This window comes from Cervus elaphus, chromosome 8 (assembly GCF_910594005.1).
Source record: "Cervus elaphus chromosome 8, mCerEla1.1, whole genome shotgun sequence".
In the NCBI taxonomy this organism is placed as follows: domain Eukaryota; kingdom Metazoa; phylum Chordata; class Mammalia; order Artiodactyla; family Cervidae; genus Cervus; species Cervus elaphus.
In genome coordinates, this window is record NC_057822.1 from 9,585,818 (window position 1) to 9,613,731 (window position 27,914).

Sequence of the window (27,914 nt, forward strand, 5' to 3'; positions counted from 1 at the left end):
GGGCAGTGGGTGGGCTGATCCACAGGTTCCTCCCCAGAGCCAGTTAGCAGGCCGAGTTGAGAAGTCCCTTCAGATTCCTTGGCGTTCTTCTCCCACCCCAACAGCCAGTTTTGTGTGAAGAGTCGAGCCTTCAGTCTCTTCTTCCTTGTTTGGGGTCTAGGCCCATCTCCAGTGCTCCACGAGGGTTAGGGTATTTTGTATTTTGATTTTTGAACTTTTCTACATTTTTCTGCTTAGAGCAAGGGAGAACCAGAGGGAATAGAGAATGATTCTTGCTTTCAGAAGGAGCTTCAAAAGATAACTCGTAAAGGTGGCTCCTTTGTTCCCGTGGAGTCTGTGTCCTCTCTCCTAGAGGGGCAGAAGTAAGCCCAGCACGTGTCTGGTGTTGCTCTTGGCGGCTGTGGTCTTGCGTCCCTGAGTGCAGAGTGTTAACTTTCTGCTTCTGTCCCCGTCTTAGAATTACAAGCGGCCGATGGATGGCACCTACGGCCCTCCTGCCAAGCGGCACGAAGGGGAGATGTACAGCGTGCCGTACAGCGCGGGGCAGGGGCAGCCCCAGCAGCAGCAGCTGCCCCCCGCCCAGCCCCCGCCTGCCAACCAGCAGCAAGCTGCCCAGCCTCCCCCTCAGCAGGACGTGTACAACCAGTACGGCAACGCCTATCCTGCCACTGCCGCCGCTGCTACTGAGCGCCGACCAGCAGGCGGCCCCCAGAACCAGTTTCCATTCCAGTTTGGCCGGGACCGTGTCTCAGCACCCCCTGGCTCCAATACCCAGCAGAACATGCCACCACAGATGATGGGCGGCCCCATACAGGCATCGGCTGAGGTTGCCCAGCAAGGCACCATGTGGCAGGGGCGCAATGACATGACCTACAACTATGCCAACAGGCAGAGCACGGGCTCGGCCCCGCAAGGCCCCGCCTATCATGGCGTGAACCGAACAGACGAAATGCTGCACACGGATCAGAGGGCCAACCATGAAGGCCCGTGGCCTTCCCATGGCACACGCCAGCCCCCCTATGGTCCTTCTGCCCCCGTGCCCCCTATGACAAGGCCCCCTCCAGCCAACTACCAGCCCCCACCAAGCATGCAGAATCACATTCCTCAGGTATCCAGCCCCGCTCCCCTGCCCCGGCCAATGGAGAACCGCACCTCTCCAAGCAAGTCTCCATTCCTGCACTCTGGGATGAAGATGCAGAAGGCAGGGCCCCCAGTACCCGCCTCGCACATAGCACCTGCTCCTGTGCAGCCCCCTATGATTCGGCGGGACATCACCTTCCCACCTGGCTCTGTTGAAGCCACGCAGCCTGTGTTGAAGCAGAGGCGGCGGCTCACAATGAAAGACATTGGTAAGGAGACCTCCTTGATTGGGTTGCTTAATCTGCCTCTTTACATCTGGTTCAGTGTTCTCTCTCCATCCTGATGTTCTGGATGAGTTAAAATCTGATCCAGTGTTGACTAAAATAGAGCCAAAGAACTTTGAGTAAGGAAGAAATCAGCCGATGTCAGGCTTTACTAAAGGAATTGCCATGCAGTGATGTCCTAAGCGAGCCTAGAAGCTGTGAGGGGCAGATGTGTGTCCTCTCCCAGATGGGAAGTGCCTCTCACCATGTGTTCTCTTCAGAGTAGCCTGACTAATGAGCCAGCTCTGGGGTGGGGGGCCTCCTGCCAACCTGGGCATGGTGGATGGACGACGTGGAGGTTTATTTCAGGAACCCCGGAGGCATGGCGGGTAATGATGTCCCTCAAGTCTGGGCTGCTGGCAGAGAGCACGTGGGCATTAGACACCATTAACATCCTGCTGTACGATGACAACAGCATCATGACTTTCAACCTCAGTCAGGTGAGTCCAGGCGCTGGGGGAGGCCGGGAGGGCCTGGGGTCCTCTTAAAGGAGATGGAGCTAAGTGACCAGGGAATTACGCCCTCCCTGGCCAATGGTCTCCTTTATTTCACTTCTTCTTTTGATATTTTCTGTGCCGATACTTTGCCACTGGCTATAGGCCTGATAATTCGTGTTAGTCAATCAGGACTGACTTCAAAGGGAGTTTGGGAGAAGATTCTTGGTATTGGTAAGAAGGGCAGATTCTGCTGATGTCAATGAGGACACCATATTTTCTAGACCAAAAAGAACCTGGGGTCTCTATCCATGAACCTGTGGTCTCTGTCCGTGAGCAGAGCCGTTTCTTTATTTTCACTTTCTTTCTTCACCCACGCTGAATAGTTGAAGTCATTATTGACAACCATTTTTCCTAAGATGTAGAATGGAAAGTGTGAAGAGGTGTACATTGTGGGGCAGCAGGGGAGGTTAACACAGAGATGGCTTTCCAAATTCCAAACCTTCTCTCCACAGACATGTAGCTAGAGTTTTCTCAGCTAGGAAGAGGTTCTTCTGCACCACCCTACTCTTTGTTTTGATCATCCTCGGTACCTTCCAGCCCTTCCATCAAGGAATTGACTAGCGGGGCAGTGTTAACTAATAGTTGCGTTTACCGGGCCCTCGCTTCGTGCGAGGTCCTTCAGCGGGGCAGTGTTACCCATAGTTGCGTTTACCAGGCCCTTGCTTCGTGCGAGGTCCTTCAGCGGGGCAGTGTTAACTAATAGTTGCGTTTACCGGGCCCTCGCTTTGTGCGAGGTCCTTCAGCAGGGCAGTGTTAACTAATAGTTGCGTTTACCGGGCCCTCGCTTTGTGCGAGGTCCTTCAGCGGGGCAGTGTTAACTAATAGTTGCGTTTACCGGGCCCTCACTTCATGTGAGGTCCTTCAGCGGGGCAGTGTTAACTAATAGTTGTGTTTACCGCGCCCTCGCTTTGTGCGAGGTCCTTCGTGTTTCCTTTTGTGTCATCCTCCCTGTAGCCATCTGAGCAGACGTGGCTGCTTAGAGATGAGTAAATAGGCTCAGAGTCTTACCCAGGTTCACACAGCTGTTAGCAGTCTTTCTGAATCCAAAGCCTGCTTCCCATGAGAAAGAAAGGAACAAATATTGATTGAGCAATTTCCATAAGCCAGGCACTTGACATATTCCATTTAGACCTCAGAACAACTCTATGAAATTTAGGAGTTTGCATCATTTTCAGTGGAAAGATAGGAAAGCTACAGCTCAGAATTTTAAATCACACAGATAGTTCCTGGAAAAGCCAGAATTCAAACCTGGATCCTTCTTTAAGTCTAAAGCCCTATTTTTTCCTTTCGGTTATACTCTTCAGCCAGAGATTAATCTGACTGGATTAATGTTTTCTGCTAGGCGTAGGAAATAGTCTGTACAGGATCTAAGCTGTAAAGTTGTACCAGCTTGGGAGCAGTGTTTAGAGAGCATAAGCCTCATCCCATTTACTGTGTTACGTGATGCACAGAGGTCCAGCCTCCTGGAAAGTTAGGGAGCTTGGGGAACAGAGTAGATGAACACCTGTCCAGCCTGCCTTGTGCTGGAAGGCATCATCCCAGCATGCCTAGCCTTGGGCTCCACTTCAGTGGAATGTAGAGAGTGTCCTCCTAGAGGGACAATGGCAGTGACCAACGGGTAGGAAACTGAGCCTGGTGAAGAAAAGCAGAAATCTGTTGAGAAAGGTGAGGTGGAGCAGTAGGTGGCCCTGGTAGGTGCAGAGTTGCTGGTCAGCATGTCCATCTGCAGAGGCAGGCTTCTGTGAAGACTGGGCTGAAGGAAGAACTTTGTGCTAGGCAGAGGAGAATTTAAACAACTTGCTTTGTGAACAGCCTTTGGGAAAGGAGAACCCTGACTCTCCCAGTGATACAGATGTGTTATCTGGAAGGGAAGAAGGGAGGTTAGGTAGAAGACCTTGGCAGGCCTCTCAAGTCAAGGATTCTCTTCTTAGCCACTTTTCTCCCTTAATTTAGTTCCTGTTCTTTCTCTTTTAGCTCCCAGGGCTGCTCGAACTCCTTGTGGAATATTTCCGACGTTGCCTGATAGAGATCTTTGGCATTTTAAAGGAGTATGAGGTGGGTGACCCAGGACAGAGAACACTATTGGACCCTGGGAGATTCAGCAAAGCGTCTAGTCCAGCCCCTGTGGAGGGGGAGGAGGAGGAAGACCTTCTAGATCCCAAACTAGAGGAGGAAGAAGAGGAGGAAGTAATTGAAAATGATGAGGAGATGGCCTTTTCGGGCAAGGACAAAGCAGCCTCAGAGAATAGTGAGGAGAAACTGATTAGTAAGTTTGACAAGCTTCCAGTAAAGATCGTGCAGAAGAATGACCCGTTTGTGGTGGACTGCTCAGATAAGCTTGGGCGCGTGCAGGAGTTTGACAGCGGCCTGCTGCACTGGCGGATTGGTGGGGGCGACACCACTGAGCATATCCAGACCCACTTTGAGAGCAAGACAGAGCTGCTGCCTTCCCGGCCTCATGTGCCCTGCCCACCAGCCCCTCGGAAGTATGTCACAGCAGTAGAGGGAACACCAGGGACAACAGAGCAGGAGGGCCCCCCGCCTGATGGCCCTCCAGAAAAACGGATCACGGCTACTATGGATGACATGTTGTCCACGAGGTCTAGCACACTGACCGAGGAGGGAGCTAAGAGTGTAGAGGCCGCCAAGGAAAGCAGCAAGTTTCCATTCGGCATCAGCCCAGCGCAGAGCCATCGGAACATCAAGATCCTAGAGGATGAACCGCACAGTAAAGATGAGACCCCACTGTGTACCCTTCTGGACTGGCAGGATTCCCTTGCCAAACGCTGCATCTGTGTCTCCAACACCATCCGAAGCCTGTCGTTTGTGCCAGGCAACGACTTTGAGATGTCCAAACACCCGGGGCTGCTGCTGATCCTGGGCAAGCTGATCCTTCTGCACCACAAGCACCCAGAACGGAAGCAGGCACCACTAACTTATGAGAAGGAGGAGGAGCAGGACCAAGGGGTGAGCTGCAACAAAGTGGAGTGGTGGTGGGACTGCTTGGAGATGCTTCGGGAAAACACCTTGGTCACGCTTGCCAATATCTCGGGGCAGTTGGACCTCTCCCCATACCCCGAGAGCATTTGCCTGCCTGTCCTGGACGGACTCCTGCACTGGGCAGTCTGCCCTTCAGCTGAAGCCCAGGACCCCTTCTCCACCCTGGGCCCCAACGCCGTCCTCTCCCCCCAGAGACTGGTCTTGGAAACCCTCAGCAAACTCAGCATCCAGGACAACAATGTGGACCTGATCCTGGCCACGCCCCCCTTCAGCCGCCTGGAGAAGTTGTATAGCACCATGGTGCGCTTCCTCAGTGACCGAAAGAACCCCGTGTGCCGGGAGATGGCTGTAGTACTGCTGGCCAACCTGGCACAGGGCGACAGCCTGGCAGCCCGCGCCATCGCAGTGCAGAAGGGCAGCATCGGCAACCTCCTGGGCTTCCTGGAGGACAGCCTTGCTGCCACCCAGTTCCAGCAGAGCCAGGCCAGCCTGCTCCACATGCAGAACCCGCCCTTTGAGCCAACTAGTGTGGACATGATGCGACGGGCTGCCCGTGCGCTGCTGGCCCTGGCCAAGGTGGACGAGAACCACTCGGAGTTCACGCTGTACGAGTCACGGCTGTTGGACATCTCGGTGTCACCGCTGATGAACTCGTTGGTTTCACAAGTCATTTGTGATGTACTGTTTTTGATTGGCCAGTCATGACAGCCGTGGGACACCTCCCTCCCCGTGTGTGTGTGCGTGTGTGGAGAACTTAGAAACTGACTGTTGCCCTTTATTTATGCAAAACCACCTCAGAATCCAGTTTACCCTGTGCTGTCCAGCTTCTCCCCGGGAAAAGAAGTCTCTCCTGTTTCCTCTTTCCTCCCCCTTCTCGCCCCTTCTCCACCCTCACCTTTCTGTTCCCTGTCCTCACTTTACTCCCCTCAGGACCCTGCCCTCTTTGAAAAGACAAAGCTCTGCCTACATAGAAGACTTTTTTTATTTTAACCAAAGTTACTGTCGTTTACAGTGAGTTTGGGGAAAAAAATAAAATAAAATAAAAATGGCTTTCCCGGTCCTTGCATCAAGGGGAGGCTGCATTTCATAACTGTTTTTAATGGTTAAAAAAAAAAAAAAAGGAAAAAAAGTACAAAAAAAAACCCTGAAGGACAAAAAAGGTGACTGCTGAACTGTGTGTGGTTTATTGCTGTACATTCACAATCTTGCAGGAACCGAGAAGGTGGCAGTTGTGGACAGACCCTGTCCGCTGGAGAGGCCTGTGCAGTAGCGTGTAGACCCTTCATGTACTGTACTGTACCCCTGATACTGTAAACATACTGTAATAATAACGTCTCACACGGAAACAAGAGAAACGCTGGGTCAGCAGCAAGCTGTAGTTTTTAAAAATGTTTTTAGTTAAACGTTGAGGAGAAAAAAAAAAAAAAAGGCTTTTCCCCCAAAGTATCATGTGTGAACCTACAACACCCTGACCTCTTTCTCTCCTCCTTGATTGTATGAATAACCCTGAGATCACCTCTTAGAACTGGTTTTAACCTTTAGCTGCAGCGGCCGCGCTGCCACATGTGTATATATATGATGTTGTACATTGCACATACCCTCGGATCCCCACAGTTTGGTCCCCCGCCCAGGTACCCCTTTATAGTATGACGAGTTAACGAGTTGGTGACCTGCACAAAGCGAGACACAGCTATTTAATCTCTTGCCAGACATCGCCCCTCTTGGTGCGATGCTGTACAGGTCTCTGTAAAAAGTCCTTGCTGTCTCAGCAGCCAATCAACTTATAGTTTATTTTTTCTGGGTTTTTGTTTTTGTTTTTGTTTTCTTTCTAATCGAGGTGTGAAAAAGTTCTAGGTTCAGTTGAAGTTCCTGATGAAGAAACACAATTGAGATTTTTTCAGTGATAAAATCTGCATATTTGTATTTCAAACAATGTAGCTAAAACTTGATGTAAATTCCTCCTTTTTTCCTTTTTTGGCTTAATGAATATCATTTATTCAGTATGAAATCTTTATACTATATGTTCCACGTGTTAAGAATAAATGTACATTAAATCTTGGTAAGACGTTTGTGAGGCTTTTTATTTTCAAACTGTTTAAAATCTTGACCTTTTGGGGCTTGGGGGAACTCGTCTTGTTCTTGCAAATCTCCCATGGTATGTATGCTCTCTCCCTAAATGGTGACATCCTGGCCCCTGTCATTTCTGTACCATATTCCACTTGACCTTCCACAGTGTAAGTCTGAATTTAAGAAAGCTCTGTAGCCCACTAGGCTGCTCTGTCCACGGGATTTCCCAGGCAAGAATACCGGAGTGGGTTGCCATTTCCTTTTCCAGTGGATCTTCCCGACCTGGGGAATCAAACCTGTGTCTCCTGCATTGGCAGGTGGATTCTTTACCACTGAACCACCAGAGAAACCCAAAAATCTTATTAGCCTCTTGAAATAAAGTGGGTTTAAGTAGCCAAAGAAAGTAATGATACTCCAGAAAAAGAAACCTTTTGGAAATAGTTGGCAGAGAGAGTATCTCTTTTTTTTTTTTTTAAGAAATATTTCCCCAGACCAGCTCTCTCCCCTGATTCCAGATTAAAGCATTCAGCTGTCTTCTTGACATCTCTGCTTGGAAATTCAGTCTGAACATGCCTAAAAAGCCCTGTCTTCCCCTAGAAGCCTCAGGAAATGGCAACTCCATCGCTTGGCCAAAGACATCCTTGACTCCTTTCATGTCCACGTCCAGGTTGTTGGTACCCTTCAAAAAATAATCCTCAGTCCAGCTGCTATCTCTGTAGTTCAAGAAACCATCGTGTCTTTCTTAAACTTTTAAAATATCCTCCAAACTGGCCTCCCTGCCTCTGTTTTGCCTGGTGTTTGAACCTATTCTCAACATAGCAGCCAAATGCTCCCATTAAAATCTAAGATCTAAGAATCTAAGATCAAAATCCTTCAATGCTTCAGCCTTACTCTGAATAAAAGTCCAGATCCTTATAATGACCTACGTGGCCCTCAGTTATCTATCTTGCAGTTACCTTTTTGGTTTCCTCTTCTCTCTTCCCCATTCACATTCCACCATACAGAGCCGTTTCCACCTTGGGACCTTTGCACTTATTGTTCCCTCTGTCTAGAAACTGTTTTGCCAGATAACTGCATAGCTAAAGTCCTTGTCTTTTTTGAGTCTTTGCTCAAATATCGTCTCAGTGAGTCTTTCCCTGCCTATCTTACTTAAAATAATAATTTGGGACTTCCCTGGTGTTCCAGTGGTTAAGACTCTGCTTGCACTGCAAGGGGGTATGGGTTTCCATCGCTGCGGGAAGTTCCACATGCCACGCCATATGACCAAAAAAAAAAGCAACCTGTTCCCCTGTCTCATTTCCCTTCTCTGCTGGATTTTTCTTTATAGCACTTGTTACCATCAGACTTATTGTATATTGTACTTAGCTATTGTCTTCCACTGTAATTAATGTAAGTTCTCTGAGGGCAGGGAGTTTATTTGGTTCCTTGCTATATTCCTGCCCTACAGAACAACCTGGCACATTGTAGCCACTTACTAAGTAGTTGTTGAATGAAATGGTAGATGTTGGCCAGACACAGTTATTTTAAAAGGTTAATGTTGCAATATATTAACCTTGTTGCAATCAAGCTTCTCTCTTGATTGACTTAAGGACACAATGGAGAAACCGAAAGCAGTATCAGAAAATGCTATTATCATGGACATTTAAAGTGAAACTTGAAACAACAGCTTTCTATTGAGTACCTACTTGTGTACCAGACATAGTAGGGCAAATAATTCCCCAACAGTTCTATGCCTGTGAGGTAAGTAGTCTTGCTCGCATTTGACAGTTGAGAAAAGGAGCTTCTTTGAGCTCACACACAAAGGCCCATGACTCCAAGTCCTATGTTCTTAATACACCCTCCACCTCCTTCCTGGGTTGGAGGACAACCAGGAGTAACTGGATCTAGTTGCAGAGCACAGCAGGCAAGATTTGGTTTTTGTTGTGTTTAGCATGAGGTAAAATTGTTCCATTTATTTCAATCAAGTGTCAAACTAAGTGTAGTTGTTAATATTTGGGTCAGGGACAGGAATGAATAATTTCTATATTTCTCCATTGAGAGAGGGGAAATAGAGACAACTGGCTAATGTTTGTCAATTAAGCTGCCTTCCTAGAACTCTCAGGGAAAAAAACTAAATGGCAAACTTTTCATATCTATATTTTGGCAAGTAATACCACTAATGGATATTTTTGCTCTGGGCCTCTGAAACTCCAGTTTCTAGTCAAGAAAGTGCATTTCTGGGCTGTGTGTGGAACATTACCTAGGAGTTTGGTTTCCTGGGTTCCTTTCGTCTGCTCTCCTGCAATGCAGGAGGAGCCTAGCCTGGTCTCCAGTTTCTGACTGGAGTTACCACATGCAGAAAGAACTGGTGGCCACTGAGCTGTGAGTAATTTGCTTTGGAGAAGTAAATAGAACCTAGCCAGTGGAGAACCCAGGGGTGTGGCCAGTAGTTCTTTTCCCAGGCTCCTCCCTCCCCACCCCCCAAATGACCTTAACCTTCTTTCATAACTGGAGAGCTGCCAAGTCCAGCCTAAACAATACTCTCAACCTCATTGGCTCTTTCTCCCTGCAGCCACTACCACCCCCAAGTGGCTAAGGCCCTTCCCACTAGGCCTCTTTGTGGGGTCAAGGCTTTCTAACTACTGAAAGGCAAACACCAAAGAAAGGGTGAAAAATATCTAGTATCCATGGCCTTTAAAGGATCAGCATTTGACTGCTGAAATTGAGAGGAGGGTGGGGTCTTTGTCGCAGGGTGGATGGGCATCCTCAAGTGATACATATGGCAAGGCCAAAAAGGATGCTTCTAGTGGTGGCACCCCTAATTTCAAGATGGATTTTAGCATCATACAGCATCCTTGAAAACTGCCAATAAATGCCCACAAAAAGAATCCACATGAAAAGAAGTAGCATAAAGTTCTGGTAAGGCACATCTGCCTGTCATCACAGGCATTAGCACTGCCTGCTAACAGTTGGCATGCTGATCAGAGGCCAGTGTGGTCACTTTTGTCCCATAATGGCATGCCCTCAAAACCAAGATCAGCATCAGCTACTCCATCTTTCCCGTAGGATTGTCTTGTCCGACTCTTGTGAAGGAAGTTTAGTTCTCATGGAACACTCGCTTCCTTTGAGCAACCTGACAACTTACTTCTCTCTAGCTACCTTGCTTTGCTCTGCCATCACATTTGGAGATGGCCTTGGCCGTCTCTCAGTAATTTTGTCTCTAGACACTCCATGGTCCTAATCCTATGGAAACTACCAAACTTCCTTCACATCGTCAATGGGAAAATCACTTGCTCCCCTTTTTGTTCAGGGAGTTGTAACAGCCCGACTTTATCGAGCAATTTGTGCCAAGCACTATAAAATCCTTGTAATAAACGATACCATCATGGATTATGATGTCTACCTTCTTTGTGAATTGTATCTTTTATCACTAAAAATAATTCACCTTTGTTTCATTTAAAGATTAATTTAAAAAGGATACCATCATCTCCATGAGGACAAGGACCGCGTCTGTCTTGCTTCAGTGTTATGTTCTCATCCTCATTACATAGTAGTCCTATTTTGTTGAGTAAATCAAAAGGTAAAATTGGAATTTAATGAAGGAAATAGTAGGTAGGAACTGTTAAGACTTGGTCTTCCCTATGTAGAATTTTCAATATAGCCCATAAAGACCCATAGTTGAGTGAAAAAAGGAAGAGAGGGAAAGAGGTAAACCTGAGAAAGATTTAAAATAGTGTGGGGTGGTTAAAAAAAAACAAACAGCCAGGGAGGTTTTTAATTCAAATCCCACTTCTGCCACTAGCTGTGTAACTTCAGAACTGGTCACTTTCACCCCAGCCTCAGTTTCCTCATCCATAAAGTGCAGGTTAAACAAACAGATTTATTCACTAGATCCTTACTGAATACACACAATATGCAAGGTACTAAGTGCTGGAAACATCTTGGTGAACAAGGCCCCCTTCCCCCCATAGCACTTACATTCCATAAGAGGAAAACAAGACAATGAAATAATCCATGGACAGGACAACCAGGTGATCATAAATGCCATAAAGAGAGCAGAATTAGGGTGGTGGGAAGTACAGGGTGGTGATTGTGGTGGGGTAGACAGAGAAAGCTCCAAGGAGGTGGCATTTCAGCTGAGACCTGAAGTGGATTGGCCAAAGGGTAGTCAGTTGGCAGTGAAGCATTTCAAGCAGGGGAAACAGCAAGAGCAGAGCCAGGCAAGTTCAAGAAAGAGAAATGCTGTAACTCTCTCACATTCTAGGATTCTAGAAACAGTGGTGCACTGCTTACATTGTTTAATTTAGTCAGAGATTTGTATTATGAAATCGTTTCTTGGTGGTGTGGCATATTTACTTCTTTAGGGAAGTGGCTGAGTGGTGTAGAATCTTTTGGGAGCCCTGGGGTAAGTCTCAGTCTCCCTGGCTCTCCCACAGCGCTGGCCGCTCAGCTGGCTCCCTATGTGGATGCAGGCTCCATTTTAGCAGCAGACTCTAAAAGCAGACTAGAGACAGCTGCCTCCTCCACTACTTACTCACAGCCCTGGAGGCCCAGAACCCCTCCCATCCCACCTAGTGTTCCTCCATTCTGACAAGCCAGAGCTTTGTGAGCACAAGATTCAGCCTCCTTGTTTTCCAGTCGGAGCAGGAGCCAGAAAATGAAACAGGAAACAGAGCGGAAGAGGAGGGGGGTGGGTAGTAGAGAAGGAAAGGAAGGAGAAATTGCAAGAAAGTAGAGCTGAAGATCTGGACAAAGTTCTACCTCTAAAGGGTGACAGTTGAGCTTTAAAAAAAAACATTCTGAATTGTCACAATAGACGCCTGTCCTTTTCACAACTAGATTTTTGAGAGAATTTGGTGTGTGAACAGAGGGAATCTTAAGAATGCATGTCTTTTTCCCTTGTGAATTCACAAAGGAAGGATAGTTCATTTCTCGGTTTTGTCCTTACAGACACAGTACTGCTTGGAGCCTCAAAGACTTCTACAGATTCAAGCCACAACCTTAGGGCCCAGTCACGAGTGTAACCCACAGCTTTGCCGACTCACTCACATGCCTCTGGAGCCGAGAACAAGGGTGTGTCAATGAGAAACCTAGGGTTCTAAGCCCCGTTTTTCCTTCTCCAACACTCCACGACTAAAACGTGACGGATCCACCTTACACACAACAAATATCTGAGGGCAGTTTAGGTCTCAGGGCCTGAAATGAGCTATAAAGAATCCAAAGATACAGCCCCTGGCCCCCACAGAACTGCTGTGGGCTGCCTGTCTTTGCCTGGAGAGATAGCAACCACCTCTTTTGTTCCCACCCACAGGAGTAGCTGTGGCGGAAGATAAACCCCTCCCTCAGCCAGGGCTGTGGCCAGAGGCTAACCCAGACCCTAGCTTCGTTTGGAGGGCAGATAACTGAAACCACAAAGGGCTCTGGAATCCTGAGAAACGAGAAATCCACCAACGGAGAAGGATTTATTATCTATTTCCTTTAAGGAGGGTGCAAAGTTGTTCTAACAGTTTCCGTTACAGGGGTACCAACTGGCCGCTCCTCCCTAACAGACGGTTTTGTTAAGTTAGCTTCTTTTTTGGCCCCACTTCCTACAAGAGAAACGGCTTCAGTGAAGGAGAAAGGAGTCGTGGGGGGCGTTCTCTTAAGTTTCCTTCACCACCCTCATTAGCCACCTGACTTGGGGCTGAGGACTGAAGCAGGACAGAAGGTCCCTAGTAGCCGGAGGGGAAAGTCCGGGGGAACCCCCACTTTCTTCACACCCAAGACACGGGGTGCCGCTGCTGGCCACAGAAACCCCAAGAAGGCTTTTCTTTCTACTCAAACTACAGCTATTGTGTGCCAGGCCCTGTGCTGAGCTGCTCTCGCCTGACAGCAGGGGAAATGCGGCTCTGGCTTCCGTGAAGGGGCCGCAGGGCAGCCCCCAACTCCGAGGGCCTCGGCCCTCAAGGGAACTTATGGATGTTTGAGGGGTGGTTCGAACTCTTCCAAGAGCACCGACGCTGAGACAGCAACCCTGGAGGACTAACTGAAGGCGGGGGGGAAGGGGCTAGCGGAGCGGGGACTCCTCAGGTGTCACCAAAGCTGGCAGGGGCCAAGGCAGAGGGGCGCTGAGTCTCGGGGCTATGCCGTCCCCGCCCCGCTCTCCCGGAATCAACATGGCCGCCGCGGAGGGGGGCGGGGCAGCTCCGACTCCCGGCCGGAGCGGGGCGGGGCCGCCACCCGCGGAGCCAGTGCGCAGGCGCGTCCGCTCGGAGCCCCGGATGGAGGAGCTAAGGTTCGGGCCCCGCCTGGGAGGTTGAGACCCGCCGGCGCTGGGGACCCGGCGCCAGCTTCGGAGCTTAGGAGTTTTGAGTGGGGGGAGGGAAGTCGTCAAACGGAGGCCGAGGGAAATGAGGCGGATGCCGCCGAGAAGCGAGGAGCCCCGCCCCCTCCGCCATAGCGGCCTCCCAGTGCCGCCTCTTCCTTCACAGCCTCCCCCCCTCCCCTGCCTTCCGGTCGTAGGCCGGGCCGGGCGTCGCCGGCCCCCTCCAGAGTAACCCCTGAGCCTTGGCCCTTTAGGGAGAGGAGATGCCCATTCTCTGCTTGGGACTCTTGTCGAAAAGGAAACGGCTGGAACGGGCTTCGGACCCGGGTGGGCGGGCAGAAGGCGGCCGCTGAAGTTGGCGGCCAGCAAGGCCTCTGGTCCCGGGGACCCTGGGTTCGAACAACACCCCTCGCCCCCGAGGATGTTAGTCTTACCCAGAGGGTCCAGGGCTTCGATTCAACAGGTTTTCCTGTCTGCTCAGATGGGACCCTCCCTGCCCTAAGCATACAAGAGCATGCGCTGTCATCTGACAAGTACTGAGCTCGGAGTTGGGAGATCTTGGCTCTGAAAGAGCGCATCCGCTTTGGCAGGACTGAGGGCTGGTGGAAAGACTGATGTTTCAGACAGGAAAAAAAAAAAAAAAATAGACGTTCTCCTTAAATATATCCTTGGGTGTGCCACTTGACCCTAGTGAGCCTCAGTTTCCACATCTGTAAAATGGCGATGGTAATTACACAGGGTCTAATGAGCTCTCTGGTGTAAAAATTCTGGAGAGTTTTTATTACTCACTTTCCTGGGGCATATTTACCTCAAGGGAAAATAGAGTAAAACTAGTTGCTCTGTAAGTGTCCTGCCAGTTCAGAGTCTGCTTTCGTAAAGGGATTGTTGGGAAGTGAGGGCCGCAGTTAGCTGAAAAGGAGAGCTCACTGGCTTTATTCTCGTTTTCACTTGGTTTGCCTGCAAACTAAGTGTAGGCTACACGTCTTCTGTGGTCGCTGGGTCTAGAATTTGAGTCTGGAGAGACGAAGAATGGAAGCCTGGTGAAGAGGCAGAGGTGGGTTATGTGCTTTTCTGTTCCCGACTCTTCTGCATGTGGGTGGGAAGTGAAGGAAGGTAAAAAGTGAATTCATCCTAGGATAAAGAACTAGCGGCCGTGTAAGGTTGGCTGTTCTTGTTTCTACGATTCCTTTCGATTCAGCGAGTCAGATACTGGCAATGTTGGGTAGATTCACAAACTACCGCTGCTCTCTGGGGCTTTCGAAAGCTTGCCTTTGAACTGAATTTTGATGAGCAAACCGGTGTGGCGTTCGTGGCCCCTCCCTTCCGCCAGGCCTCCTGGTGATGGAGTAATCAACAGGCGCCCCCTTGTGCTGAAGAAAGAGAACTGTTGCTTCTGGAGAAATTGTATTTTCCTGTGGCTTCTGTGACTTTGTTGTTTTGCTCTCAACGTGAGATATGGTGGGAGGAGTACTTGGAGCAGAGATTTTATATCCAGAGCCAGTGAACTGGTGAAGCCATATCCAGTTCCTGCCACTTCCAGTAAATCAGAACACAGGTTTAATGTGCCTGTGTGTAATGCTAGTCCCTGGAAGGATAGTTGGGAACAAGATAGACAAAGCCCCTGCTCTCATAAACAACTTAAATAAGCAATAGCTATAAAGACGACAAGGGAGAGGGTAATGAGAGCATATCACATAGTCTAGTGAGGGTCACAGAATTCCAGAAACAAGTGATACTTAAAGGTTTGATTGGTGTTAAGAAAGGAAAATCCAGCCCTCCCTCTTAATTTCTCAGTTTAAGTACAATATGTTTCCTTTAGGGTTAGTTCCTCACCCTAAGTTGATGAGCTGCCTCTGATGCTCCTGCCCTCCCTTCTGATTTCTGACTGGTTCTGTAAGAGCCATTGCTACTTCTGTGAACCCAAGGAGTTGTGTTTAAAAAAAAAAAAAAAAAGAAAGCTGTAAAGTGCATTCCTTCCCTCAGAATGGCTTTGCAGTTGTTTATACATTGCTGCCATTCCAGTGAAGAGATGGGAAACAACAGTTTCTTCATCTGTAGTAGTCAACTTTGTCGTCCCTCTCAGTTTGTTTAGCTGGCTGAAGTCCTGCTGAGTGGTGGTTTTCTTTTCCTTCTCCACTTAATTTAACAGACCAACTGAACACACATCAGAGAGCTTAACTAGAGTGTGTAGTCATTATGGTCTTCCAGTTCAGTTCTATGCCCCACTTTTGGGACTCTGGTTTGGGACCTAGTTTATTATTCTGGGTGAGAGGGAAAGGGCATACACCAAATAATAGCAACCGCAATGTAGATTTGGTAGTACTTTTTTCACACTTCAGTCCATGTCACCATCATGACAGTTTCATGAGACAGACAAGAAGAGTCCAATCTCACTTTCACCTAGAGAACTGAGGCTGAGAAGAACAAAATGAAAACTTGTGAATGAGAAAGTCAGGACTTGAATCCAGGCCTTTAGTTCCCGCACAGGGGCTCTCAACAGACTTTTATTTATTTATTTATTTTTTATTGATATGAATCAGCCTCAACAGACTTTTAAAGTTTTTCTGTGAGCTTAGCTTTCCAGCTTCCTGCCTAGGGGAAGTGTGGAACGTCCCCTACAAGAATATAATGCTTCAGAGTGATGGGAGGCAGTCCCATCTGCCTTTAAGATGCTTTTTCTTCATCTAGGAGGTTAGGTGGTTAAGTTTGCCATAGTAATGCTGAAGCCGGAGGGTGTTTCTGTGAAGAGTGCTTTCAAGAATTTACTTTCTGCCCATGTGTGACATTTCCTCCTTGGGTTTTGGCGTTTAGAAGCCTGAGGGAGCTCAGCCCTGGCAGCAGCCCCCCTGAGTTCCTGGTGGTGAGAGGATGTGGCCCCTGGACCCATCCCGGAAAGAGGTCCTGGGGTTTGCAGTCAGCTGCCGTGTCCTGACTCTGGTGCTGCAGGTCAGTCTCTGATCTTTCATCCTGAACGTGCCATTGCCACATGACTGAGCTAGATGCTAAGAATAGGCCTCATCTTTCGGTTTCCCAGATGTGCCCCTCCACATGATTAGAACTATAGAGACCTAGACCACATAGCTGAAAAGTGGACAGGACTCTCAGAAATGATCTATTAATCTCTTATTTTACACATGAAATGGCTGAGGCCCAGAAAGGTTCAGTGGCTTCCTTAAAGTCACAAGACAAGTTCCAAAAGGCCCAGAATCATACCCCAGGTTTCCTTACCCCTGGGCTAGTGATCTTTCCACCAGACCATGATATTTGGTAACCTGATGCCTTTAGGGTATGACAGCTCAAAGCATTACCCTGGGTCCCCAACCAGGAGGCTGAGCACGGTATCAATCAGTTGAGTGTGAGAGAGGGGGCACTGTCCTGAGACCATCTGTGTTTATCTGTTTAGTCATCAGTGTCTTCTTCTCTTCCCCTAGCTGTGTCCCCTTCCTGTCTCACCCACACACAACCTCCAATGCATTTTGCAACTCCCTTTCCCTTCCATGGCTGCACTTGATACATACTTTAATCCGATTTCAGATATACATGAACTATATATGGTGCCTCGCACAGTACCCGCTGCTTGTAGGCCCACAGTAGCTATTATTATTGAATGTACGTCAGTAGCCTAGGGATGTTCTGTCAACATATTCTGTGTGCCTTTCATCACAAGCACGTTCTCTCTGAGGCTCATAGCTGGTTCCTTTGTGGAAAACTCCTTTCCGCTCTCCTCCCCAACTATATGTGGCATAACAGGCTCTGTTAGGTCCCAGGTTTAGTTAAAATGCTCTTCAGCTTGGAGCCTAGGACTGTACCCTGTGACTATCAGTCCTGTCCCACTTGTTTTCACTGTTCAAAGTGGCCTAGTAAAGAAATTGACCAAAAAAAGAAAGAGCCTTAAAAATGAGGTTGTACTCCTGTGGCCAGGCTTGGGAAAATTGGCTTGATGATGGCTTTGAACCAGCATCAGCCGAGTGATTGGCAGAACTAAGGAAGCAGTCCTGTGACTGGATGACACCTGGGATAGGGTCCCAGGAAGCGGGGGTTCTAATTCAGGTGGTGATTTGGAAACAAGCGTGTTTGCTCTGTGCTGTTCACTCAGCCACCAAATTTTATTAAGTCCCTGCTCTGTCTGTTCAAAGAACTGCTAGGTGGGAGTACAAAAAGTCACAATCTGTTTTCTCTTAAGTAGCTGACAATCTAATGGGGGAAAAAACATATAATAATGCTATTTCATTGTCCTCCCCTTCCCTACTGGCAGCTTTAAAACTCCTGCCATCAGGTTATATCCCCAGTTACCCCTCATTATTGCTGTCATCTCTGCTAGTGACAGCTCATTTTTTCTCATTCCTTGAAGGTTTTAGCTCCTGATTCACTGTTGCTCTTTCTAGCATTACTGTATATTTCTTGGTGGTTTCAATATTAATAGAGCTGATACATCTAACCACTATCTACTGTCTTTCCAGTTCACTCCCTCAGGACTTATCCATTGATTCCAGCTCTGTTTCCCTGTCCCTCACTCACCTCGTGGCTTCAGCTCCCTTTCTTACCCAGCTTAGAGTCCATGATCCACCATGCATACATGTACAACTCACTTGCTCCCTTCTTCCTGTCTTAATCACAAGACAAAAGCCCAACCTTGATTAAATTCGGTTCCATGTGTACTCTGTGCTGGCATCTGCTCAGAGAAAAGCATACAACTGTATTAACTAGTCTCTTTTTATTCAATACCATTAACCCAAGTGAGTCCTTAGTGCTGCCTGGCAATATTAGTGTATTTCCCTGGTCCAGTCCCTCACCTATTCTCTAAATTTTTCTGCCTATCAGAATCACCTGGGAGAGCTAAAAACAACCTGAATGCCCAGGTTGTACCCCATACTGGTTAAATCATTAATGTTACGGAGCAGAGGAGAAACCCAGGCATCTTGTATTTGAAAATCCAGTGCACAGGCTATTTTGAGAACTAGGGTCAGGAATTACTTACTTTACACATTTTTCTTCCTTAAGTCTCCAGCACCTTTTCCCTAACTTGTTTTCCTGAATGAAAATTCAGAAAAATAGAAACAATAAGAAGCAACCTTCTGAATACTTCCTCCACAGCCATCCGCAAACCTACATCTGCACCTCTGCGCCTTCACTGCTGAAGGCGGGGTGAAATGTCTGTCTTCTCTAAACTAAGGTCAGCTCCTCCACTTCCATAGCAGATTCCATCCCCTTTTGCTTGCTCCATCAATTCTTCCCTTTCTTATTCACGTACACAGTGGTTTCTGTTCTGCTGGATTATTCCCATTGGCAAACAAATATCTCCCACTTAAAAAAAAAAAAAGATTTTTCTTGACCCCACAATGTCATTCACCTACTACCCCATCTCTGCTCCCCTCTACAGCAAAAATCCTCCAAATAGTTGTCTATATCTACTGTTTCCCTTCTCCCTTTCTCTGTTGAACCCAGTCTAGGCAGTCTTCTCTCTCCTCCACTCCAGTGAAATAGCTCTCGTCATAGTCACTGGTGACCTTCACTGTATTGCTAAATCCAGTGGTCAGTTTCAGTTCCCATCTTACTTGACCTGTCAACCACATTTAACAGAGCTGATCGCTCCTTTGCTTCACTTGGCTCTATGACACTGTGCTCTCCTGTTTACTCCCAACCTCACTGACCCTTCCTTCTTTACCGTTATTGCTTGGTCCTCACTCTCTTTGGGCCTCTAATTGTTGGCATGTCCAGGACCTAGTCCTCAGAGCTCTTCTTTTCTGTATCTGCACTTCTTACCTGGGCGATCTCATTCAGTCTCACACCTTTTATTACTATCCATGCACTTACGACTTCCGAATTTATATTTCCACCCCTGAGGGTTCTCCTCACTGTCAAGATTCATATATCTCACTGCCTCATTGACCTATGCACTGGAACATCCACTTGAAACTGAACTTGTGATTCTTCCCCAATGTGTCTTTTCTTCCTCATTTTATTAAATGGTAGTTCTTCCACTTGCTGAACCAAAGTACTAGTTCTTCTTCATCCCACAGGCTCTCTTCAATGCCATCATCCCAGACCATCGTGCAGAAGCCTTCTCTCCTCCTCGGCTCACCCCCTCTGGCTCTGTGGACCAACTTGTGGAAGGTCTTCTGGGTGGCCTCTCTCACTGGGATGCTGAACACTTCCTGTTCGTTGCCGAGCACGGCTACCTGTATGAGCACAACTTTGCCTTCTTCCCTGGTTTCCCCCTGGTCCTGTTGGTGGGGACTGAATTGATGAGACCCCTGTGGGGGTTACTGAACCTACGGAGTTGCCTGCTCATCTCAGTAGCACTGCTCAATTCCTTGTTTTCCACGCTGGCTGCACTTGCACTTTACGACCTGGGCTGTTTGGTTTTGCACTGTCCCCGCCAGGCCTTTTATGGAGCACTGCTCTTCTGCCTCAGCCCCGCCAATGTCTTCCTGACTGCTGGTTACTCAGAAGCCTTATTTGCTCTCCTGACATTCAGCGCCATGGGGCAGCTGGAAAGGGGCCAAAGCTGGACTAGTGGACTCTTTTTTGCCCTTGCCACTGGTGTACGATCCAATGGGCTAGTCAACATTGGCTTCCTCGTACATTCTCAGTGCCAAGACTTTTTCTCATCTCTCATGGTGCAAAGTGCTCTCAGACAGCTCTTGAAGCTGATGGGTTCTGTGTTCCTGTCAGTGTTCACACTCGGCCTTCCCTTTGCCCTCTTTCAGTATTACGCCTATACCCAGTTCTGTCTGCCAGGCTCAGCCCACCCCATTCCTCAGCCCTTGCTGCAATTAGCTATAGACCAGGGCTACCGAACTGCGGAGGGAAACAAGCCGCCTTGGTGCTCCTGGGAACTTCCCCTAATATACAGCTACATCCAGGATGTCTATTGGAATGTTGGCTTTCTGAGATACTATGAACTCAAGCAGGTGCCCAATTTTCTACTGGCTTCACCAATGGCTATATTGGTTGCCTGGGCAACTTGGACATACGTGACCACCCACCCTTGGCTCTTCCTTACACTTGGGATGCAAAGGAGCAAGAACAAAAAGGCCCTAGAGAAGCCTGAACCTGGATTCCTCAGTCCTCGGGTGTTTGTGTACCTGGTCCACGCTGCAGTGCTGCTGCTGTTTGGCAGTCTATGCATGCATGTTCAGGTGAGGTGGACTCCTGGCTGGGAATAGCTGTGAACACAGGCCGAACCCATTGGTCAGGAACAGGCAAGACAGCTAACTTCTTCCATTTGAGTGACCTGTACCTAATTTGTTCGTTCAACTACTGTTTGGGGGTGTTTTTATTGTGAGTCCCTGGGTCAGACCACTGAGGATAGAGCATGAATAAGGTAAGATTGCTGCCCTACTGGGTCTTGTGGTCAAAATGGAGAGGCAGACATTTAACAGGTAAATGGTAAAACTACAGTATAGTGGAATGGAAGAGGAGATCCTTTTGAGATAAAGTATTGTGGAAGCACAGAGGAAACAGTAGCCAACTGTCCAAGGAGGTGAGCAGGGCATCATGTGTAGGCTGGGTCCTGAAGAGTAAGAAGAAATTTCATTTAAGAAGCAGAGGATGAGCACTCTGGCAGATGGAAGGGCATGGGTGAAGACACGAGAATCCTAAAAGGACCTGATCTGACTGAGTTATAGGGATGAGCACAGACAGTGTCTCTGGGACCTTCCTCTAACATACAGCTGTACCTGGAATGTCTCCTTGAATGCCGACTTTCTGAGGTACTCTGAGCTCTGGCAGGGGCCCGGTTTTCAGAAGGGACGTCTTGTGCAGTATTCAGTCAGTGGTGAGGATGTCGAGGGATGGGAAGGGTTTGACTGTACGTCCGATTGTTTTGTTCCTGGTTGTGGCCTCAGGTCAGGATGACCCCGGGGAAGTCTTTTGGTCTCCATACTGGCCACTCCTCAGCAGTTTCTGCCTCCTGGAGGTGCACATTGGCTGTCTTTAAAGTTCTCCAAGCTATATGAATAAGAGGCACAGGGGAAATAGAAAGTAGCATTCTGTGTTTATAGCCAGATTAGCTACTGGAGTGAGTGCCAGCAAAGCTTAGAGTTTCCAGAGATGAGGGAGGCCATTTGGAGACCTGGCTCTGAACACCCCCAGAGGGGCCATGTTGAACCACAGGATCCCCTGCCTCTTTCCTTCTGCTTTACCATCCCCAGGGCATGAGAGAACCGCTTCAGGTTCCCAAAGCCTCAGGGGCAGCCCAGAGCTTAATATATATATTTATTTATTTGGCTGTATCAGGTGTTAGTTGCAGCACTCGGGATCCTTAGTTGTGGCATGTGAGATCTAGTTCCCTGACCAGGGATCAAACCCAGGCTACCTGCATTGGAAGCACTGAGTCTTAACCACTGGACCACCAGGGAGGTCCCCAGCCTAGAGTTTAGAGTCCTGCTGCTGCTGCTGCTAAGTCGCTTCAGTCGTGTCCAACTCTGTGCGACCCCATAGACAGCAGCCCACCAGGCTCCCCTGTCCCTGGGATTCTCCAGGCAAGAACACTGGAGTGGGTTGCCATTTCCTTCTCCAATGCATGAAAGTGAAAAGTGAAAGTGAAGTCACTCAGTCATGTCTGACTCTTAGTGACCTCATGGACTACAGCCCACCAGGCTCCTCTGTCCATGGGATTTTCCAGGCAAGAGTACTAGAGTGGGGTGTTAGAGTCCTGGTCCTGGGCTAAAAGTGGACCCCATGGAGTTTTTAGTATTGATTGGCCCATTATTGTGGTAATTGGTCTGTAGCTATGTTTATTTGTAACATTGCAGTCACCTGGCTGGTGTTATACACAGCTTTATAAAGCAGATCTAAGCTCTGCTGAATGAGTATCTTTTCCAGTATAATAAATTCCTAGTCTGGGAGCTATAGTATACCCAGTAGCAGGGAAGTCCCAGGCTCATCCCATTTGAGGCAGTGAAATTCCAATAAATGTGTGGATATTCCCCCTCTTGTGATTCCAGGTTCTCACCAGGTTTTTATGCTCCTCCAGTCCTATTGTGTACTGGTTCTCGGCTCACTTGCTTCTGGATCAAGAACCGCTGCTGAGATCCCTAGAGGCTGTGCCTGGGAAGTCTCCTACAGGGGACCCCCCACCAGGACAAAAGGTCCCCAGAAACTCTATCATGGGACTCTTGTACAACTGGAAAACTTGTTCTCTGGTCACACGATGCATTCTAGGCTACTTCATGACTTACTGGCTCTTGGGACTACTCCTCCATTGCAACTGGCTGCCTTGGACATAACTTGGAGACTTAGGGGACAGGCCTGAAGCAGACGTAACCAGGGTCTGAAAGTACAGATACACACTGGGGCTGCCTGTGCTCCCTGGTATCCTTACTCTGTCCATTAGAACCTCTCTGTCTGAACGTTGGTTAGGAATGGAAGAAGTGAAAGCCTCTAGAGAGCCCTTTCTGGTCCTTGATGTGGCAAATTTTAGAGTAGTAACTGGTTTCTCTATAAATGAAGAAATCTTATTCCAGATCTATGTTGTCAATCAACCTTAGCAGAGATAGTCTTAAACTTACCACCTACCCACATGTAAATTTAAATATAAATTTCATCAAAGGCTCTAGCTGACAAGCTGGTCATAGTTCACACAGTGATGATGGAGGCCTGAACAGTATAGCAGCAATAGTAAGTAAAATGGGACCATCTTTTCTAAATGGGACATTGTTTCTGATGAGTTTTTTCATGATTTGTTCACTTATTTATATGAAAAATCTTACAAAGAAATGCAAATTAAACAACATTTGTTTATATGTAATGAACTACCTTTTTATTGTTATTACTGTATTGGCTTGCAGGACCTTAGTTCCCCAACCAGGGATTAAACTCAGGCTGCTGCTGCTGCTGCTGCTGCTGAGTCACTTCAGTCGTGTCTGACTCTGTGCGACCCCACAGATGGCAGCCCACCAGGCTCCCCCGTTCCTGGGATTCTCCAGGCAAGAACACTGGAGTGGGTTGCCGTTTCCTTCTCCAGTACATGAAAGTGAAAAGTGAAAGTGAAGTCGCTCTTAGCAACCCCAATGACTGCAGCCTACCAGGCTCCTCTGTCCATGGGATTTTCCAGGCGAGAGTACTGGAGCAGGGTGCCATTGCCTTCTTCTAAACCCAGGCTACTGCAGTGAAAGTACTAAACTGGACTGCCAGGGAAATCCCATAAATTATCGTTCAAAAAAAATAATACAGGACTTCCCTGGTGGTGCAATGGTTAAGAATTCACCTGCCAGTGTAGGTAGGGGGACACAGGCTTGATCACTGGTCCAGAAAGATTCCCCTATGCCGTGGGTCAGCTGAGCCCGTGAACCACAACTGCGGAGCCCACGCGCAGCTGCTCCTGAATGCCGAGTGCAGCCTGAGTGGCCACCGCAGTGAAAAGCCTGTGCACTGCCACGAAGAGTAGCCCCTGCTCGCTGCAACTGGAGCAAGCCCACACATAGCAACGAAGACCCAGGGCAGCCAAAAATAATTTGAAAAATAAAGATTTTAAAAATAATAACACAAATTAAGGGCTGAGACCCTGCCACATGCTCTGCATCAAGTTATTTGAGGGGAAAAGTCATGGTAAGAAGAACATTTCATGAGAAGGCAGAAGGCCTAGATTCTGGTCCTCTCAGTAAAAACCCACTTAACCAGCTGTGGGACCTTCGAAGAGTTTCCCGAGCCTTAGTTACATCTTCTGAAACTAAGGGGAAATTGTATTAGCCTACTGGAAAAAATATCTAGTTCTTCTGTTTTCAGCCCGTAGAAGAAACTCTCCCTCTTCTCAGGTGCAACTCTGAGGAGTAACTTCAGTGACCTTTCCTTTGAATGAGGGAAAGCACTGACATTGCATTGACTTGGCAACTAAGGCTCCCTGTCGTGTGTTAGTAAACCTGCCCAAGGCAACTAAATGTTCAACTTGGTGACCAGTGACTGGATTTCCTGCCCTTCCCAAGTGCCTGTGCTTGCTTTATTAGTAGACAAGGATCAGAGGAACCAACCATCACAGCAGCAGGAATTGATAAATTGTAGGTAAGTCCAGGGTTGAATGAAATGGTATTTTCTGGCACCTGTTTGGTTATGGGCCTGTCTGTATAATTGTAGTAAAAACCTTGACCCCTGCTGAGCTCTCTCATTCTTTGAGCCAGGTCCGAAGTTCTGCATCATCATCACTCATTCCCCATTTGAACCAAAAATTCCAGCAAGCAGAAACTTCAAAATAGATGGATAAGCAGCTTCTGGAGAGCCCTGAGAATTAGAACTATGACATACTCCCTCTGACCATGACTGAAAGCTCAACTTGCCAGCTGAAGGGACACTCCTGGCTGAGCCCCAGCACCCTCTGTTGGAGCTCCTAGTCAGCCTGGCCAATAAGCATTTCCCATCCATTGCCTCAGCTTTAGCACAGCTGAGAGAATTTGGTCCAGAATCAAGTGCTTCTGAAAATGTACACACAGATCAGGACAGCCCTCTGCCTTCTGCCAAGGCACCCAAGTGCCCTTCTTGGCAAAAGATGATCACCCCTGCCCTAGTGTCTCTCCAGTTGGCAGAAACTGCTCCCTCTCTCCTCAGCAACAGCTGCAAGTCTGGGGCCTTCCACGCTGTGTGCCAGAAGAGTTGAGGTCCTGAGTCAGCTCTTCCATTGCAGAGGTAGGAGTACTAGGTTGTTTGCCCTCATGGATGAACCTTGCTGCCTCTTTTGGCGGTAATCAGGACTGATTATTCCCCTACTGGAAGAGGTGACTCAGACTCCACAGGTTAGGGGGTGATTTCACTGCTCTGGCAGCCTCAGCTTAACCTTCACACTGGATCTTATCACCCCAGAAACAAATGATTTCAAGGACCAGAAACCCTTATAAATTGGAACCTCTCCTCAACTAATGTCAAGGAATTAAATCACTCTGATATTTTGCCAAGACCATTCTAGTTACAGTTGGTCATAGAGGAGATAACTGAGAACCCCAGCTAGGTGGACACCTGGTGTGACCTGGGACGGACACCATTTTCTCTGACCTTGGAGGGATCTAGTCGCTGTTCTCTAAGGAACTAAGGAATGGGCTGATTTTATGGCCAGCAGCTGTCTTTTTACTATCCTATTAACAGTCTTTAATAGTCTGGGAGAGGGACATGAAGGGCCCAAGGCAGGAAGCTTCCTGTTTACTCTGAGGTCTAACAATGCTGCAGCTGGGTTGGGCTTCTACAATTTCAGAGAAAAGTCATTTCCTTCTGAGACCCAGCTAAAACAGAAACCAGACCCTTCATGTACCTCGAAGTAGATGCTTTTTTGTTCTTTAATGAAGGTGGGAGGAGAGGGAGTGTCTGACATGTCTTTACCAGCCTCCCTGGAAAAAAAAATCACTTTTCTTGAACCGACCCTCTAACCTTCATCTAAAAAACGTAGTGTGTGCAGGCTCGTGGGATTTGAAACTGATTCTCTGAGCAGTTGTTTAGTAATGCCTATTCTAGGGGAATAAAGAAGACTGGCATGCCTCTTGTCCTCAAATAGCTGTTTGGTAGAGCTTCTAGCAGAAACACAGGCTTGTTAAGGGAAAAACTGATAAATTCTGGGGAATGAAGAGACACTTAAAACTTCTTGCTCTGTATTTCTCTACTTGAACTCATTAATGATGAGGATGAATTTTCCTTAGGAAAAGGTAAGTGTGGTACAGAGTCCTGACTGTTGCGACCCCATGGACTGTAACATGACAGGCTCCTCTGTCCATGGGATTTTCCAGGCAAGAATATTGAAGTGGGTAGCCATTCCTTCTCCAGGGGATCTTCCTGACCCAGGGATGGAACCCCTGTCTCCTGCATTGCAGGCAGATTCTTTACTGCTGAGCCACCAGGGAAGACCCCGTGTTACAGAGTGAGTACACTGTAAATTCACACAAGATGGAGATTCCTCCCAGCTTGAAATACTTGAAAAGACTTCACAAGGGATAGACTTTGAAGGACAGTAGGATTTGAAAGTTAAGGCCAGAGAATGAGTATAAGAAGCAGGAAATGGAACAGAACAAGGAGAGCTCAGTTTGAGTGGAACTTGAGTTGTGTCATTGTTGAGATCTTAGCCTTGAAATCAGCCCCAAGCCCAGCTCCACCTTGTACTAGCTGTGTAAAGGTGAGCGAGGTACTGAATCTCTAGGCCTCTGTTCACTCATCTGTAAAACATGGATAATACGATCTACCTCATAGATATGAATAATAGCATTGTCTATCTCATAGGTTGTTGTGCAAATTAAACGAAGAGGACTAACAAAGGAATAGCTGCATTTCGGACATGTTGAGTTTTGGCCATCAGCACATTCATAGGCCAGGAGAGGTGGAACTGGAGACCGGAGTTGGAGCCATCCACGCTGACATGATAATTACACCTGCCACGATACTGGATGGGACGTCTCTAAGATGGGGATGCTATCACTTAACCACACAGAGTAGTTATGAATCTTCAGCTAGATACCTGATAGAGCACTAGCATAGCACCTAGCGCATAGGAAGAACTTAACGAATGGTAGCTATTTTTTACTGTCATTATCATCAGTGTCATCGTCATTGTCACTGAAAGACCAGGAACAAATAGTATCAGGTGGAAAAGAGTTTCAAGAAGAAAGAAATGGGGACTTCCCTGGAGCTCCAGTTAAGACTTGTTTGATCACTGTTCAGGGAACTAAGATGCCACATGCTGTGCTGCACGGCCAGAAAAGAAGAAAGAAACAGTTACCAGGTTCATATGCTGTTAAGGAAAGGATGAGAAAAGCTATTGAATTTAGGGATTAGGGATATTAATCAGGGTAGGCTAACTGCGGTAACAAACAACTCCCCAAACTCAGTGGTTTAATAATAAAAGATTTTTCTTGCTCACATCAGAGTCTAGTAGAGATCTGGGGAGGGATGCCTGCTCCATCAGGTCGTTTGGGACCCAGGCTTCTTCCATTTCATGACCCTGCCGTCCTTCAGATAGATGCTCAGAGTCCTCTGCTTGCAGAGAGGTTTTCAGGGGCCAGATCTGGGAGAGTTGTACATCACCTTCACTGTCGTTCCCATTGACTGGAACTTGGTCATATGGTCACATCTAACTCCCAGGGGAGGTTGGGAAGTAGAGTTGCCAGATAAAATACAGGATGCTCAGTTAAATTTGAATTTCAGGTAAATGACATATATTTTTTCAGTATAATAAAGTTCCAGATATTGCAGGAGACATGTAAGAAGTTGTTCATTGTTTATCTGAAATTTAAATTTAATTGGATATCCTGTATTTTTATTCGCTAAATTGGCAACCCTAGTGGGAAGTGAAGTCTGGCTGTGAGTTTAGGACAAAGGGAACACAGATATTTGTGTGTCACAGTATGCCTCAGTGTGTGTTTCTAAATCAAATGCCTGTTTCTGCCCTTCCCAGAAAGAGAACAGTTACCTCTCCCAAGGGAGATACTCCCAGATCCCATCTAGTTACTCAGTTCAGCTCCAGGTCACTCAGTCAGCTCTAATGTGGTTCCTTAAGGTGATGATGAACTAAAAAACTAAAAAAGTTATCCATGGGAGAAGATTCTTAAGAAGAGGGAATATATATGTATGTATGTGTAACTGGTTCAGTTTGCTCTACACCTGACATTAACACTGCTGCAAACCAACTATGTTGTCATTTAGTCACTAAGTCTGGTTCAGCTCTTTGAGAGCCCATGGACTGGAGCCCACCAG

General features: G+C 47.6%; 2 protein-coding genes and 1 long non-coding RNA gene across 13 annotated transcripts in view; all 3 read left to right on the forward strand.

Annotated features, from left to right (window-relative positions):
• ARID1A (AT-rich interaction domain 1A) overlaps positions 1-6,963 on the forward strand; it is a 68,764-nt gene extending 61,801 nt beyond the window's left edge. For all 6 annotated transcript variants that reach the window (XM_043909359.1, XM_043909363.1, XM_043909361.1 and 3 more), the window contains exons 18-20: positions 458-1,349; positions 1,713-1,843; positions 3,875-6,963. In XM_043909359.1, coding sequence (XP_043765294.1) covers positions 458-1,349; positions 1,713-1,843; positions 3,875-5,605 — 2,754 coding nt within the window. In that variant the 3' untranslated portion in view covers positions 5,606-6,963. The remainder of the gene's footprint in view (positions 1-457; positions 1,350-1,712; positions 1,844-3,874) is intronic.
• Positions 6,964-13,179: 6,216 nt separating this feature from the next.
• On the forward strand, positions 13,180-22,999 carry PIGV (phosphatidylinositol glycan anchor biosynthesis class V). 6 transcript variants are annotated; one of them, XM_043909368.1, is made up of 5 exons: positions 13,180-13,220; positions 14,225-14,304; positions 16,062-16,196; positions 19,271-20,392; positions 22,202-22,999. In XM_043909368.1, exons 3-5 carry the CDS (start codon positions 16,119-16,121, stop codon positions 22,481-22,483), a joined length of 1,482 nt encoding a protein of 493 aa, XP_043765303.1. In that variant the 5' UTR covers positions 13,180-13,220; positions 14,225-14,304; positions 16,062-16,118; the 3' UTR covers positions 22,484-22,999. The 6 variants fall into 6 exon arrangements, with proteins under 6 accessions (XP_043765303.1, XP_043765301.1, XP_043765304.1 ...); XM_043909366.1 differs by having other exon boundaries at positions 13,198-13,220; positions 14,220-14,304; XM_043909369.1 differs by lacking the exon at positions 13,180-13,220 and adding an exon at positions 13,227-13,673 and having other exon boundaries at positions 14,220-14,304.
• Positions 23,000-23,241: 242 nt separating this feature from the next.
• LOC122698400 lies at positions 23,242-27,080 on the forward strand. Its single transcript, XR_006342324.1, has 2 exons — positions 23,242-24,254; positions 26,445-27,080. It is a non-coding gene; the product is annotated as an uncharacterized LOC122698400 (long non-coding RNA).
• The last annotated feature ends 834 nt before the right edge of the window (positions 27,081-27,914 follow it).

What these genes read in the sequence shown, in the direction of transcription:
- PIGV (XM_043909368.1), top strand. Translation starts at nt 16,119, where the DNA reads ATGTGGCCCCTGGACCCATCCCGGAAAGAGGTCCTGGGGTTTGCAGTC. An exon ending in TCCTGACTCTGGTGCTGCAG is followed by an intron (nt 16,197 to 19,270) that starts GTCAGTCTCTGA and finishes TTCATCCCACAG; the next exon opens with GCTCTCTTCAATGCCATCAT. An exon ending in GTCTATGCATGCATGTTCAG is followed by an intron (nt 20,393 to 22,201) that starts GTGAGGTGGACT and finishes TTGTGATTCCAG; the next exon opens with GTTCTCACCAGGTTTTTATG.